At 29.7% G+C, this 17,432-nt stretch overlaps 1 protein-coding gene across 1 annotated transcript; it reads right to left on the bottom strand.

Annotated features, from left to right (window-relative positions):
* Positions 1-5,339: 5,339 nt before the first annotated feature.
* On the bottom strand, positions 5,340-9,261 carry LOC21406689 (annexin D4). The gene is made up of 6 exons (XM_024165353.1): positions 9,156-9,261; positions 8,562-8,743; positions 7,256-7,480; positions 6,162-6,386; positions 5,906-5,977; positions 5,340-5,782 (listed from the first exon to the last, which is right to left on the bottom strand). Exons 1-6 carry the CDS (start codon positions 9,199-9,201, stop codon positions 5,579-5,581), a joined length of 954 nt encoding a protein of 317 aa, XP_024021121.1. The 5' UTR covers positions 9,202-9,261; the 3' UTR covers positions 5,340-5,578.
* Between the last annotated feature and the right edge of the window lie 8,171 nt (positions 9,262-17,432).

The raw sequence follows: 17,432 nt of genomic DNA, 5'->3' as shown, positions 1-17,432 counted from the left end.
CGAGTTGGGGGAGGGGGTGTGCAGTCGGGGGGTGGTGGGCAGTGGAGAAGAGAGAGAAGAAAATGAAAAGGAAAAATGAAAAACAGATAAAATCTATTTTTTTAAAAAAATGAGTTTTTTGGGAAAATTTTAAAAACGTTTTTGTTTTTAGTTTTGGTACAAATTCTTCCCAAACACATTTTCATTTCCCGTTTCAATTTTTCTTCCTCAAAAACTGTGAAAAAGGAAAATGAAAATGGAAACAAAGGGGTCTATTGAATTTAAATTTATGTGAGAGAAAACACTGTAGTAATATGACTCGAGTCATATAAAATAAATAAGGTCTTAAATTTTCTCTCGAATTTACTAGGAAAAACTTTATAATTTTTTTTTCTGTCAAATTCCGGGTCTTGTAACGATGCAGCTCTCCAATTTCAAAATATATATCCGTTTCTCCAATTTTTGAAACCGTTACAAATTTGATCCTTGCTTTAGTTTTGTGGAAGGAATTGCGATTTGAGCGGAGAAGTTAAAGAAATAGCGAGAAATGACAAACTTACCTCGAAAATATAGATTCGCTGCAAAATTACAAAACAAATGAAAATCTAATTTGACTATTTGAGTTTAAAAATCCCAATTTATATAAAAGAAAATCTAATACTAATTACAAAATTAAATATCAAGAATTTTCCAATCAAGAAAATCTTCTCTGCCAATTGCAAAATTAGGATCCCATCAGGAAAGGGTGGTTGCAATTCCAATTTGCAGGAGATGGGGGTATTCGGTCTGGACATTTTTTTTAAAAGGGATTTTGGACTATTCTGCAATATTAGCAAAGAATGTCCTCATTCGATCTTTAACTATCAATCATTATTGGACTAAATTGCAATATACTTCTAATTTATTTGAGCCCCTTCTTAGTGATGACATATGTCCGTGTAGATCTAAAATGTTAGATCTTCTTCTTGTAGAATGGGCAACCTTAACATAATTAAGATAAAATAATCGTACAAGCTGAGACTAAGGAGTATCTTCATTTTTAATTACAAATTATGATTAGTTTAATAATTAGGAAAAAGAAGGGGGAAAAAAAAAAAGAACATGGAGTAGCTAGCAAATCCTGATTAATTTATCTTGATTGGGCAACTTTAACATGAGATAAATTAATGGTCGTATGAGTATTCTTAATTTATAAGTAACAAATTCTGATTAGTTTATTAGGCAAAAAAATTGTTACACCATGGTCGAGAAATCGACCACTCTATCGAACGACAGGCGCCGAGCACTCCCTGCCTGGAATCGGTCGCTGGCGTCGAGGGAGCAGACTGTAACTGAAGTGGCCTTTACGTCGAGAGACCCTACGTGGCGAGATGCGTCGAGCACCATGACTCGACTACTGGAGGCCGTTGCGTCGAGACAGCACGTCCAGTCAAATCCATCAACGGTCTTATCAACTCGGGGAAGAAAGTATTGATCCAACTGCTACTGCAGGAGTCAGGAAAGCAGGCGGCAGATGAGAGGGATCAGCCGCATTTTCTGAGGTTGTCATCATGAAAACTCACCTACCCGCCCGTAAATCGAGGGACGGAAGATGGCTTCCTCCTTGGGAATGGCGAAGGGATAATCACATGTAAAGGCCTATAAATAGAGCCAAGAAAACTGAGAAAAGGGTTACGCACTATTTCATTACTCCAAGAGGGTTTGTAATCTTAGAAGATATTAGTGCATTCACAAGTGGATTAGGCAAAGAGTTCTTGCCGAACCACTATAAATCTATGTCTCATTTACATTATCTCTCAATTTTAATCCTTAGTTAAACTGCGAGTGTTATTGAGAGTGTTTTTGGAGAGTAAGTAACGCGTTGTCGGAAAAACACCGTCAACAAAAATCAATATAAAAGTACCAATAATATGTTTATTAATCAAATATAAAGTACATAATAATAGAAAAGGGGCATAGTGTATAAGAATACCAATTTTCTTTTTTTTTTATGCTAACTTTATCTTTAGAAATATTATGCGGAATAAAGATTAATATTGATCATTATCATATGTTCTACACATGCATCTAAAGCAATGTATCTAAACATAATAATAATCATACTAAGCTGGCTTTTGACGTGCGTGCATGAACAAATGTTGTTATAAATAACATTGCCATATGCAAGTTGGTTTCATGTAATCTTTCTAAATAAAAGATAAAGAAGAAGAAAGGGAAAGAAAAAGAGAGAAAAAAAAATCTTATAATGGCTACTTTAGTCGCCCCTGACAACTGTTCACCCGTCCAAGATGCTGAAGCTCTTCGGAAGGCTTGCAAGGGTAGAGTTTTTATGCCTCAAATAGGTTATTTTGCATAGAAATGTTTCCCTTCAACTTTACGAGTTTGGCAATTTAGTCTCTTAATTTTTTTTCTTGATAATTCACCCCTTAAATTTTAAAATTTATTACAATGTTTGTCAAATTGAAAATAATTTTAAAACCTTGGACGATATCTTCCACGTGAGTCTTTAATAATGGTAATTAATATTTTTTTGCATCGAATTGATTCTCGTATACGCATCACGAGCGAAATTTTTTTTGAAATTAGGAGCTAACCATTTTGGGAGAAAAATTGAGAGTCCCCCAATTTGAAAAAAAATTTCTTTCATGATGTGTATAAAAGTTCAATTCGATGTAAAAATACTAAAATTATGCTTATAAAACACTTATGTAGAAGATACCATCTAAATTTTTAATTTTGTTTTTAATTTGACAAATAATGCAACAAATTTTAAAATTTAAGGAGTGACTTGTTAAGAAAAAAGTTAAGAGATCAATTTACTAAACTCGTAAAATTGAGTGGTAACTATGCAAAAAAAAGCCCCTCAAATATTCTTTTTTCAACTGTACTCAATATGGTTTTCCCTGTGATGTTCACCAAAATATTGTTATTGCCAAAAGGGGGGAGGAAAGAAAAAAGAAGTTCCTCTAATCTTTCCAAGCCCTTTCAAGCACAGTTATAAAACATAACTTCTTGTTTATTGTTTTGATTCTTAATCACTTGCACAAATGGTCTTCACTTTAGAGAATTTATTGATTCTTGAGTTGACACATTGATTATGAAAAACAATGTGACGTGATCTATGCTTTGCTTAAATTACAGAGATACCCCTTTGACCAAAATATTCAAATTTCAACATCCCACCATCCTTTATTTGGTATTTGATATAAAAAAGAACAAAGTGCTTAAGCAATCCCAGTTGATGATTTACGTTTTGCTTTGATTTTAGCCGTTATAATGATATTTTTTTAACTGTTGAGTATACATTATAGTTGTGAGTGTCTAAAGATAACTTACAATTTTTTTATTAATTAAATAAGGATAAAAATGTCAGTTTCAGGTCCTAAATGTAGCTGGAATTATTTTATAACGCATGGAGAGGTATCTTTCTCATTTTGACTAAGGATAAATTGTTAATTTATCTAAAAACTCTTGGGGTTGTTGACATAAAATGCTTCAATGAAGTAATCTCAGCGTATAAAAAGTGGATAAATTTTCAAATTTAACCCTCTTTTTTTTCAACTCTATTATTTATTGTAATACACAAAATTTTAATGCCACTATAAAAAATAACATGCAAGTTATAAAAAGATAATCTGCACGTTACAAAAAATAGCTTACAAATTATGAAAGATAATCTGCAGATAATAAAAAATAACCTGCAGATTACGAAAGATAGCTTGTAGATTATGAAAAGATAACTTGTAAATTATTAGTGGCATGAGATAGATTTATAACAGTAGTAGTAGAAATAAAATAGTGTCACTTTAATTATGACATTTTTTGTTTTATATCAAAAAAATAAAAATAAAAAATAAAAACCATTACTTTCATGTAGATTGACGATCCAATTAATGCTAGAACTTAAAGCTAGTTATCCTCTCTCATTATTAATATAGTTTATTTTTTCTATATATTGATATACTAAATATATGCGCAGGATGGGGAACCGATGAGAAGGCTATAATACAAATATTAGGGCATAGAAATGCAGCTCAAAGGAAGCAAATCAGAGAATAATTGTGAGGTTCATTAACTAACTAATTTAATTCTCAGTTTCTTTCTACTTTCGACTAATTCAAGAATAATTTTGTTATATGAAATGTCCACCGGTACAATTTATTTTCACTGTTATTTTATTTTATAAGGAGTTTCTTTAAAAAAAAAAAAAACCAAATAAAAAATATATATTAATCCAACAGTTATAATAAATTAAACAGTTAACTAAAAAAATTATGACAATCAAATGAATTTAGATTGTTATCATGTCACATTATTAAATTTCATGATAATATTATTAAATTTTTATATTTGATCGGTAACCACCCACAAAAAAATAATTGTTAAAAACCCGTCCTCACATACGTATACACTGGACAAACCATATATTATATAGACACATAAATTTACAGTACAAATAAACATAAAATATTGATTTAAAAATTGCAACCAATCCCCCGATTCCGAAGGTGTTTTAATTTTTACTAGCGCACAAACATCACAATTCGTAGGTTTTTTTTTTCCCCACAACATGGTAGGGTATTTGTTCATACAATATGATACTGAAATTTGATATATATATATATATATATATATACATACATATATATATATGTGTGTGTGTGTACGCAGAGAGCTGTCTACCGTTTTTTTTCCTTTTATACATTAATTTATTATTTAAAATCTCTAAAGAATATATATATATATATAGCACATGCTCACTATTGTTAAACTTAAACATAATATTTCAAATGATATCATGCATTAGAGGACAAAATAAAATAGCATAGGCTCACCATTGTTAATGAAAATGCTGGGCCACATTATCAGTTTTTTTGTAGTTGTAGATTGGCAATAGCTGTTATATTTTGTTGTTGTAACTATTAATGCTAGAAGAACAATATTCGAAATTTTAAGACCCGTTTAGTTCGCTGGTTCGAGTTTTAAATTTGAGTTAAGATGTGATTCTATGTGAGAGCTTTTTACTGTAGCAAAAAAGTTAGATGTGATTGTTTTTTAGAGCTTTTTATTGTAGCAAAACTCGAATTCTAAATTCAAATTGGTGAAATGAACGGGGTACTCTTCTTCTTCTTCTTCTTCTTTTTCTTGTTTTCTTATCTTTTCACTTGTTCGATTGTATATTCTTCATGCTAAGAGCATTGACACCAACCCTCTCCTCAAACACACACGTGCGAAGCTTTAATTTTTCAAACAAAGAAAAAAAAACCTTGTTCAAACGACTACTAGTAATATAAATAGGCAGAACCAATAATTTCAATTGGATTAACGGTAGCCGTTTAGATAAGTGGATTTTGGGCAGAGACAAAATAATTACCTGGAAATTTTGATCAATTTATTTATGACATTCTCTCATTTGTAAGAAATTACAGGAACTAAGAACAAGGATACCTCCTTAAATCATAACAAGCAAGAATCAAACAAGGAAAAATAAACTTTAAAACCCCGATGGATCGATCGTTCAATCTCTTCTGAATATCTGAACCGCAGACGACATGAAATTCATGTCATGAGGACTCCAAATTTTTTTCATTTAGTTTTCCTAATTTCCAACCAAGGCAAGCAAGAAATCCTTATAGTTCCCATTCGCCGCGTCTTCAATTTTCTTGGACAGAGAAACTCCATACTGGTTTTGGAACTCCTCTCTTATCTGCTTCATGTCTGCGTCGGCTCGGGTGACGATTACTCTTGTCAGAGCCTTCTTTGCTTTCTTATCTGCATCCTTCTTCAGTGCTGCGTCCAACACCTAAACAGGACAGAAAAAAAAAAGCATTGCATTTTCAGTAAAAACTTTATGTATATATATATATATATATATATATATATATATATATTTAGTGATCTGGTTTTGGTTTTATGATCAGCTAACCTTTGTAAAATATTTCTGGGGAACACAGAGACATTGGACTGTCTCTTGCAGCCTCGAATCAGCACCGATATCCTAATGAATGAGAGCATCGAAAACAGAATAGTAATTGAGACACAAAATGAAATATTGCAAACAAACAATGCGCAATAATCAGTGGCAGAGCTGAGAAAATTTTTCCACGAACATGTTAAGTACACACACCAGGAAATCATTTACATGTAAAATATGATAATGTAGATGATTATAAATTTATTACCTCATCTAGGTTCTTGCCGGAATTCTTGTGGTATTGGTCATAGACTTCCTTGAGATGAGCCCTGCTCCTAGTTGATAGTATCCTTATCACTTCATCGTCTTGGAGGAGGCTTTTCTTATCTGCGTTCTTAATGGCATTTGCAAGCTCCTTTACGTCAGATTTGACATTGTCGTCCTTTACTTTTGGTCCCTCGTATCTATAGGCACTCAAAAGTGCCACCAAAAGCTGTAATTCAATGCCCAAAAAATAATCATGCAAGTTAGTAATTGAATTGCTAGTTTTAGATCTTCTAGGCCGTCTCATTGCATAGTGCATATGAAGTCGGTCTATTACGAGTGCAGTCTAATAAATCCTCTCATAGTATTCAATCTCATACCATATGAACCGTCTAATTTAAATCACAATACCATTCATGTCCTAAAGTAAGTGTGCCCTATAATAGAATCATATATATATATATATATATATGGATTAAAAAACCAAATCATTTTGGTGGGGGCTCTAGAAGACCGTGTTCAAAAAAGGCAAATGCCATGTGAGGTTATTATTATTATTATTATTATTATATTTTTTATAATTTTTTTAGTGATTGATTTTACTATCTGAGTTGTCAAGTGTGTATTAGGAACTACTTTATGTCACCTTTGTCACACAATATAAGATCCCGTTCTAGTCTTAAAGGGGCAAAAGAGTCATTCTATCATCTAAAAGGAGTTAGATAAATTAGGGTTCGTTTAGTACAATGATTCAAATCAGGGTGATTCTAATCATGATTCTAGAACCAGAACAATGATTCATGATTTTTGGTTCAAATCATTATTATAAAACCATGATTCAAAATCAGATGTTTGATTCACCTTGAATCAAGAGGGGGGTGGTTTTAGAATCATGATTCAGAATCATCCAAAGTAAACACTGATTCTGAATCATGATTCAAAATCACTGTAAACAAACACTGAATATTTACTATCTGAGTTGTCAAGTGTGTATTAGGAACTATTTTATGTCACCTTTGTCACACAATATAAGATCCCTTTTTAGTCTTAAAGGGGCAAAAGAGTCATTCTATCATCTAAAACGAGTTAGACAATTACCTTGCGTTCAGGACCCTTGATGTGGTGAGCAGCATCCTCCTCAATGGAGCGATCAAAGAGGGAATGGTAGGCCCTCCTGGCCCCCAACAGCTCATCGGATGATCTGGTGCATGCAATCTCAATCAGCACACCCAAGGAACCTGGTGATGATCCATTTTTCAAGGCTCTCTTTACCAAACGAGCGTCTCGTTCCCAGGGATGCATGGCCCTCAGCACCACAGCACCCTAACACAATTAACGTATTATAACCCACAACGCATGCAACACATAATTAAGATAGCCAACTAATTAAGTATTAGGTACTCATTTAACCATACATTATTAAGTTAATTCGAATTATATTAGGCGACCCAAATTTTATTGTAATTTTTTAATATCAACTGACATGTAACGTGTTTTATTTTAATTTTGTAAGTATAGCTTAAGGGCGAACCGAGGCGGGCGGAAAATCTTTTGAGCTCGGCCCGCCTTCCTCGCAGAGGTAGGAGTTTGCCAATTCCCTCAGCATTTTTTTTAATTGGTTATTAAAAGATAACACGCATCAAAAGATTGTAACTCATTTTTACATTAGTTATAAAAAGTTTGGGATAAAATTGGGATCCTACCGCTACTTAATTATTTAGTACTCTTATAAAGAAAAAAAATAATTTAGTACGAACTTTTAGGAAAGCCTATAAACACCCCATATTTGTGTAGGGACAGATAATTGAAATAGTCTAATTTATGTTATGAATGACCATACGCTTTTGTGTTGTTGTGTCTTTTTATACTTTCTTTATTACCAAAAATCGGTGTTATTTGCTATTATTTTATTTGTATAGGTAGAATTATTTATCATGTAAGAAAATATCAATATTATCGTGCAATAATAATATAGCAGGCATCTTTATATAAAATATTGGGAAGTAAGTGGGAAAATACCCAATTAAAAATTTTCATTTAGCTTTGTAAATCCTTGGAAATTTCCAGCTACGCCACCACTCAAAATTTTTTTTTTTAAAAAAAACCTTTCTTTTTTATTCTTCCCAAGGGATTAAGGGAAATTACCATTACTTGATTTTAAGTATTTAAAACGAATTAAAATTAAGACCCAACTAATTCTTAACTTTTTTGTCCTAAAATTCAACTAACTACATATAGCCATACTCCATTTTACTATAACAATAAAAAAAAAAAAAATTATAATAGCCAAAACTAAAAGTAATTACATTGGATTGCATAAGACCTAAGAAGGAAAGAGAGATTTTATTTATGATTAAGAAAATTTAAAATGAAACTATGGAAAGAAAAATGAAATTAACATTACCTTGAAACGCAAGAATTCTTTCTCGAGACGTTTGACATGGTCTTCATCACAGCGCTCAAAAAGACGCTCATCTTGAACGAAGCAATTGCGATTTGCTTTCCAAAATGATTTTCTCTCCTCAGCTTTCCATTTTCCCAGATTCTCTATCAATGATTTCTCGTCCACTCCAAGTCCACATTCATCTGGTGGCTCAAATGATCATCCATCATATATACATACATATTATAATTTTTCTAATTTTACAGAAAAGAAATTACGAATGGCAATTTAAAATACCACGATTATATTTGTCTGTGAAGAATATATAAAACCAACTAAAAGAAAAACTTAGAAATTACCGACCTATAACAACATAACTTTCACTTATATATATATATATATATATATTATTGTTTTTAAGATTATAACAATATGTTGAGAAGATATCTTTATCCAATATTCATCTTACTTTTTATGTGTACTAGAAAGGAAACAAAAGGTAAAATGTCAACAACAAAAAAAAATGCTCAAACACTATAAGAAGAAAAAGAAAAGAAACTTTATATATTAGCAACAAAATTGTAAAAAGGAGAAGAAGGGAATTTTTTGTAGAACCTGAAAATGCCTTGCTGAGATTCTGGACCACATCAGAGAGAGCCATTGTTTGTGTTTGGACTTTGGAAAAATGCGAGCTGAGAAAGAAGAACAAGAGGAAGAGAAGAGACAGAGAGAGACGTTTTTCCGATCACTTTGGCAATGCCAGATTTATATATAAATTTCAAAGGTCATTTTCGTCATTTCAAAATAATGGTTATTTTCTAACTAATTATATATGTATAGGCATAATAATTCATGGAGTGGGATATTTTGCAAACGGAAACAAGCGAAATTATTATTCAGTAACATGCGTTATGGTTTGATTCCGTTGCAAGTAATTCGAAAATAGAATGGTGCGTTTGAAATTTATTTTAAAATGATTTTATTTTTTTGTATAAAAATAAAAATGAAAACGTTTTTAATTTTAGACATGAATTATTTTTGAAAATACGTTTAATAGTTTTATTAAGAGATTATTTTCAGTGTAAAAAATCTTATTAATGTCTCTCTTTCTCCCTCTGCTTGAGAGAGGAGAAAACGAAAACAAAAAAAATAAAAAACGACTAATCATTTTACATTAAACCAAAAAATCATTTTCATTTTCATTTTTTTGTCTTTATTGCTCCAAACACCGTTTTAAAAATATTTTTATTTTTTCTTTCTTGAATAACATAAAAAATAAAAACGGGATCAATTTTAAACACGGTCGAAATTTTTCTTCTTCTATTTTTTTAATGGAAAAAACTTAGCGATATTCGAACTGCTTTTCTTTTTCTTTTTCAACGGAAAAACTAGAAACAACAATATTTAATAGGCATTGATATGTAAAGAATGGAAGTTTCGAACCTCAGATAATAATTACTTCTCATCTTTTGTTGAAATTTGAAGAATATTTCTCTCATTTTGCAAGCATGTAAATGTACTTTGCTGTATTCAATATCAACGCCTCCTACTTCTGTTTTTTTTTTTTTTTTTTTTTCACCGTAAAAGAATATCCTATTTTATTATTTTCCCTTTTACAAACAAATAATTTCATGGTTCAATTTTCAAATCTGAAACGACTGGCAGCAAGAGAGTAAGGTTTCATTCATTTCACCGATTCAATTTTAGAATTTAAGTTTTGTTACAGTAAAAAGTTCTCAGAAACAGTCACATTTAACTTTTTTGCTATAATAAAAAACTCTCACATAAAATCACATCTCAACTCAAATTAAAAACTCGAATTAAACGGGTCCTAAATGTTATCTCACATGCATTTAATAGTTATATAATATTCCATTAATTGGGTACCATTTGCACTTCAAAAAAAAAAGCTGCTGTTTGTGTATACATGCAAAAAATTAATGTGTGTGTGTCTATATATATATATATATATTGTACATAGTAACAGTATCAGTTCTCTGTCAACCCCTACATATTGAAATCTTCCACATGTTAAATATGTCTTTGATCTTTTTTATGTTGGTTTTCTAACTACACGGAAAAAGAAACGCCTAATAGCCCATTAATGACTAGATAAGCATGCCGAGATTTTTCCTAGGTCCTAATCGCTCGCATTCATTTTTTTTTTTTGTTTTTATCACTTGTTTAGAGAAACCCAAAAGAAACCAAAAAAACCAAGGAAATATATGTAAAGGCTAATTTCTTAGGACTTATTCGGTTGTATTTTTGAGTTATAGTGATTTGAGTGTAGATTTTGAGTTAAAGTTGAGTTATAATTTGAATTGAAATTGTAATTTGAGTTTGTGTTTGAATGTGTACATTTAAGTTATGGTTTGAATTGAGAATCTATTTGAGTTTATGTTTAGGTTGGTCAAAACTTGAATTTGTATTTAGATAGTATTTTAATAAAAACTCAATGGTGATGAAAAATTTTAATAGGGTATATGGATGGAGTTTTATTTGTCTATTCGTTGTGAACGCATAAAAAAATCATCTCAATCAGAATTAAAACGAAAAAATTATAGTGTTTTTAAGAATAGAAAAAATATTGTTTATTAACTTGAGTTGAAATGGGAACTTGAACTCAGGGTGTGTTCGGCTGCCTAAAAAACTCAAAAAAATGCAACTCGAGTTTCAACTTTATTCAAGTTTATGTTCTTTTAAGTTTGAACTCGAGTTTGGGACTAAAACTCGAGTTCAAGTGTCCCCTTCAACTCGAGTTCAGAAATTCAAACTCAAATTAATGAACATCATTTTTTCTATTCTTAAAAATGCTATAACTTTTTCGTTTTATTCCTGATTGAGATGATTTTTTTTCTATGCATTGACAACGAAAAAATGAATAAAATCCCACCTATATACCCTATAAAAATTTTTCATCAACATTGAGTTTTTATTAAAATACTGTCTAAATACAAATTTAAGTTTTGACTCATTCAAACACAAACTCAAAAAAAAATTCGTATCTCAAACCATAACTCAAATGTACACAACCAAACACAAACTCAAGTTACAACTTTAACTCAAGTTATAACTCAAATTCAACTCAAAAACTACACTCAAATCACACTCTAAAAGAACATACCCTCATATTTTAGCCCTAAACTTAAGTTTAAATTCAAGTTCAAACTCAAATTTAAACTCAAATTTTATAAAAGAATATGAAATTAAATAAAATTGTAACTTAAGTTCAAACTTTTTTTGAGTTTTGATCCAAAAAGAATAAGCACTATTTGTATGTGAGAGCCTTTTACTGTAGTAAAAAAGTTAGATGTGATTGTTTGTGAGAGTTTTTTACTATAGCAAAACTCGAATTCTAAACTCGAATCAGCGAAACGAACGAGACCGTCACGTGTGTATTTGATCTTTGGTGTTTTTTATGTGCGGACTCCTCTTTTTTTTTTTTATAGTATTTTATTGAGTTCATTCGTAGAACCAATTTATTTGTTTGTACTGCATTTTGTGCAATAAAAGACCATATGTGAATTGATGTATATCGTTTCATTTTGAAATATATATGTTTTCCCAATTCGCTTCAAAAGAATGTGAATTCTTTTATGTTTACTAAAATGCAGCTACCTGGAGATCCCTTTTTTTTTCTCACTTTTTTTATTTTGTTTTCCAAATATGAACACGAAATATCTTGAATCATATTGTATAGATAACAAAGAATTAATTAATATGATGCTGACTTTTTTTCCCGGAAAACAAATACATGTGCCCCGCACATACACCACATACGCAAATTAATTCATATAATATTAGATGGTCTTATAATTAGTTAATTATAGGAAGAAAGAGGGAAATAGATAAAGACTTGAGATAAATTAAAATTAATAGGTCAATAATTTATATAAGTTAATAAATATGCTAAATTACTGTTTTCGTCAATAACTTGTCTGGTTATGAACCATAACTTAACAAGTTATTGTCCATAATTTATCTGATTATAAACCCTAACTTGACAAGTTTATCCATAACTTATCTAGTTATAAACCATAACTTAACAAGTTATGATCTATTAATTTCTATAACTAAAAATTGGCCTATATACTTTCTTAAACTTTTCATATTGACTTATTTTCTACTATTTTCCTTAATTATATTATTTTATTATCTGATCGGTGACAATTATATATATATATATATATGTATGTATATATATATTATTCGCTGTCCATATGTTGGTAATTGTAACATGGTCGCAGGATACGTGTGGGAATTTCACGAAGTAAGCTGAACATGCATGTCTATTATTCGGCATAATTTATTTTTTTCTTACAGCTTAAGATAATTATAATATATATATATATATATATATCGGCCAGCTAATCAAGATATAGAAATATTATAAACAGAGAATTTCTTAATCATTTATTTATTGGAATAGATATGATCAGATCTGTAGGCCATGTGCAGCTGTGATGTGTTCATGATCTTATATATATGGAGAGATATGAATCACACTTTTATTCTTTTTTGGTTTTGATAAACCATATTATATGCTCAGACTTATGTTCTTAAACTAATATGTTTTGCATGTTTCACATGTCCTTTGGTCTTTGCTATCTAGTTCAAGATGAAGACATCCGTGCGTCGACGTGGACCCTCCAATTATTATATTTAAATGGGTGGACAGCCAGGCTTTGCTGCTGAGTCATAAATTAATTATTCACACACACACACACATAATAACATATATATATATATATATATTAGGCCCGTTCACTTCGGTGATTCGAGTTTGTAATTCGAGTTGAGATGTGATTTTGTGTGAGAGCTTTTTACTGTAATAAAAAAGTTAGATGTGACTATTTCTGAAAGCTTTTTACTGTAGCAAAACTTGAATTCTAAACTCGAATCGGCAAAATAAACGGGGCCATTATATTATATATTTTTCTGCGTCCTAGCAAATATATGTCATCTACCAGTTAAGTACCATCTCTAATTACACTTCGCTCTAATTAGAGGAGTAAGAGTAAGATTTACTGTCTCAGTAGTTATCTTTTTAATTGATTTTTGATATCTCATGAATTACTTTGAGTATTTTTAATATTTTATTTTTATTCGTGTGATTAGGTTCCTAAATTTAAATTACATGACAAATAATAATAAAGAGACAAACACCAAGACAAGAAAACGGGGACATCAGATCTAGACTTAAGAGTACGGTAACGAGTAAGCTCTTTTAGGGTTCCCTCGTCTAGGATATCTAGGAAAGAGAATCAATTTGGCTCTTACCAACAGCTTGACGCACTATCTTCTTTTAAAGTTCAACCCTTGAGCTAAATACGGCTATAAAAAAAAAAAAAAAAAACGGACCGACCCCATCGTCTCCACCTTATAGGAACTCCGTGTACTTAAAAAGTAAATATTTATTTTTATAACCTACTACTAATTATAAATATCATTGCGGTTCTAATTAAGTTTAAGTATTTTCTCACATTTTTTTTCTTTCTTTTCAAGGTACACGGTTTAGAAGGGTGATTTTATATGTCAAGAGACATGAAGTATATTTAGGGGAAAATGATAATGCGTATTTTTACTGAATTAGAACGTCTATACTTCAATAAAAGAAAATATATTAATTTACTAACCACAAAGAAAATATTAAAACACAACTTCCCCATATAATTATCAATTACAAAGAGCTAGGAAATTGGCCCCACTAGTCACTCATTGAAAGTTTACAAATGGCGTAGGTAAGTTTAGAGTACTTCTAGAAATTGCAATCAAAGGCAAATTAAATTAAGAATTAGAGCACATGACTAACCTTTAGAACTCTTGAATATGTATTAATCTTTTTTATTAAAAAAAGAAAGAAAGAAAAAGAAATCTACATTAATCTAGCGCAGCTCAATGGAACACTTTGCCCACTAGTCATAACAATATTTAAAGCAAATTTAGTTTTTCTTGGGGAAAATTTAGTAATTTATTTAGCTATGTACGGCTTTACATATTTTGTATAAGAAAATCTTTTTTTATACTTTCTTGTTAAACTGGAACAACGTGATTCCCGTGTATCATTATTCATATATGCAGGTCAAAATGTGACGGTTCACATACTCTTTCAATTTCATAATTGTATATATATATATATGTCTCGTTTAGTTTGTTAATTTGAGTTTTTAATTCGAGTTGGGATGTAATTTTATGTGAGTGTTTTTTACTGTAATAAAAAAATTAAATGTGACTGTTTCTGAGAGCTTTTTACTATAACAAAACTCAAATTATAAATTCGAATCAGCGAAATAAATGAAACTATATATAGTTCAAACACCGACAAACATGTAAATATATATTCTATGATAAATTATTGATCATATGATTCATATCATATTAATTCCATTGATTTGCCATGTTGTTTGAATAGAATAATGATAGTGATTGATGCGTTGGGACTCTCTCTTGGCTTTTTCTCAATTTATCCTTGCTTAGATAATTACCTACCAACCAACAGATTGATATTATTGATGGAAGTTTTCTTTTATCTCAGTCTCTCCTTTTCTTATGCAATCACGTCCTAACCGGTTTCTGTCACAAACAATTAGAGGATCTCCCACGAGATTTTTTTGTCAATTTGTCTTTGTCACTTTGCTCTCACAAGAAGTTTTGTTGCGACAACTCAAAGCTGAAAAATTAAGAAACTAAATTAAGGTCTCATTTATTTCACTGATTTAAATTTTTAATTTTAATTTTATTACAGTTAAAAGCTTTTATAAAAAATTATTTTTAACTTTTTTTACTACAGATAAAAACTTTCACATAAAATCACATCTTAACTCAAATTAAAAACTCGATAACCAATCATATTGTAATAACCTCCAAAGGAAAAAGAAATCATGTTTAAATATTATTTTCATGACAGCTATATAGTTATTATTACTAATAATAAGTGAAACGTTAATGCCAAGGAAAACCAATAATATGTTTATTTTACAAAAATAATAAATTAATGTATCGCTATTAACAATGTTTAGTCTCTAAGTTACAGACATCGTCATTGAACTTTTAATTTTGTCAATGGTCTTTAAACTTTTTTATTTTTGTTTTTGTTTTTTTTAATTTTTTTAGTTCTTGACATTAAAATTGATTGAAGGATATCTGAAATTTAACAGAAATAATCACATCCGTATTACATAATAATTAACGATATTACAGAAATTTTTACATTAAGTGCAAATTTTTCTAGTTTTCAAGGTTTTTAACAATAGTAAAGGGGGCATTTTTCATTGATTGAAATTATTTTTTGAAAATTTCATGTTATCACGTAATCCACACATGAGTATAGCTCTATTAAATTTCAGAAATACGTCATTAATTTTATTGTTTGGGCTTGAAACTGTTAAATAATAAAAGTTATAAAAAAATGTTAAAATTATAAGTTTAAGGACTAAAATAATGTTAAAGGGCTTATATATAGTGCTAATAAGTAATGGCCCTTTCGAGAATTATGAAACATTGGTTGTGTTTGGAGTTATTTTTGTTTTTATTTTTCACGTTTTTCAAAAAAAAAATAAAAATAGGAGAGAAATAACGTTTGACACAATTAAAGCTAAAAAAGGAAGTGAAAATGATATTTTGATTTAGTGTAAAATGAGAGATAAATGAAAAATGAATTTTTTCATTTTTTGTTTCTGTTTTCTCTTCTCTCGAGCAGAGAGAGAGACATTAATGGATTTTTTTATACTAAAAACAATCTTTTAATAAAACTATCAAACGCATTTTCAAAAATGATTTCTATATGAAATTGAAAACGTTTTCATTTTTATTTTCATATAAAAAAATAAAATTATTTTAAAACGAGTTTCAAACGCACTCATTATTTCACAAAGTATTCATGTTCTTTTAGCAAATAATAATAATAATAATAATAATAATAATAATAAAAGACCAATACTTGTAAGTGGTTTATTAGAGTGATATTTATTGCCATGCCATTAATCAATTTCATGTTTGTTAATGCATAATAAACACAATCGAACTTCCATGGGATTAAAAAAAAAAAAAACCGATACAAACAGAAAATGATCCTTAATTAAACCATTTATTCGATGCAATAAATGGCCATATGTTACGTAAAATGAAATATAAAAGGAAAACTGTAGTAAATACACATGAAATTATAAGTAAAACGTTAGCAATTTTTTTTTCATTTTGCGGATATAATTTCATAATTTGTTTTATTTATTTATTTATTTATTAATCATGCGTTTCTTTCATTTTGCTCATATGAACGTTAGCAAGTTTTATGCAAAATAAACGTCTTGATAAGAAGATAAATCCAAATAATTGGAGTACTCTCGGTTATCGTTCATTTTATAAATTTGAGTTTTTAATTCGAATTGAGATATGATATTTTTTAAGAGCCTATTTAGTTCGCTGATTTGAGTTTTTAATTCGAGTTGAGATGTGACGTTATATGAGAACTTTTTACTGTAGCAAAAAAATTAGATGTGACTGTTTCTGAGAGCTTTTTACTGTAACAAAACTCGAATTCTAAACTCGAATCGGTGAAATAAACGGGGCAAAAGAGTTTTTAACTATAGTAAAAAAAATTAAATGTGATATTTTTAAAAAAATTAAAAATTAAAAATTTAAATCAGCGAACAGATTAAACTAATTTTTAAAAAATTATGAATATTTATGAAAATATCTATCTATCTTATACGTTAAAAAAAGCTCTATTAGTAAAGTTATATTTAGTTCAACTTTATGTACGTTTTTATCGATGTGGTTCCTACATGGCACTGAAACCTCCTCTGATTTAAAGAAGTTGAAAATTTTGGCACATCACGAACGAATTTAGGGCATTTTCGTCAAGTCAAAAATTGATTTCCAACTGTAGGGGAA

The sequence above is a fragment of the Morus notabilis genome, unplaced genomic scaffold (genome assembly GCF_000414095.1).
Source record: "Morus notabilis unplaced genomic scaffold, ASM41409v2 Scaffold179, whole genome shotgun sequence".
NCBI classification, from domain to species: domain Eukaryota; kingdom Viridiplantae; phylum Streptophyta; class Magnoliopsida; order Rosales; family Moraceae; genus Morus; species Morus notabilis.
The sequence above is the reverse complement of the archived record's forward strand: the minus strand, read 5'-3'. Positions and strand labels throughout refer to the sequence as shown.

What these genes read in the sequence shown, in the direction of transcription:
- LOC21406689 (XM_024165353.1), bottom strand. Translation starts at nt 9,201, where the DNA reads ATGGCTCTCTCTGATGTGGTCCAGAATCTCAGCAAGGCATTTTCAG. An exon ending in AAGAATTCTTGCGTTTCAAG is followed by an intron (nt 7,481 to 8,561) that starts GTAATGTTAATT and finishes TAATTGTGTTAG; the next exon opens with GGTGCTGTGGTGCTGAGGGC. An exon ending in CCCAGAAATATTTTACAAAG is followed by an intron (nt 5,783 to 5,905) that starts GTTAGCTGATCA and finishes TGTCCTGTTTAG; the next exon opens with GTGTTGGACGCAGCACTGAA.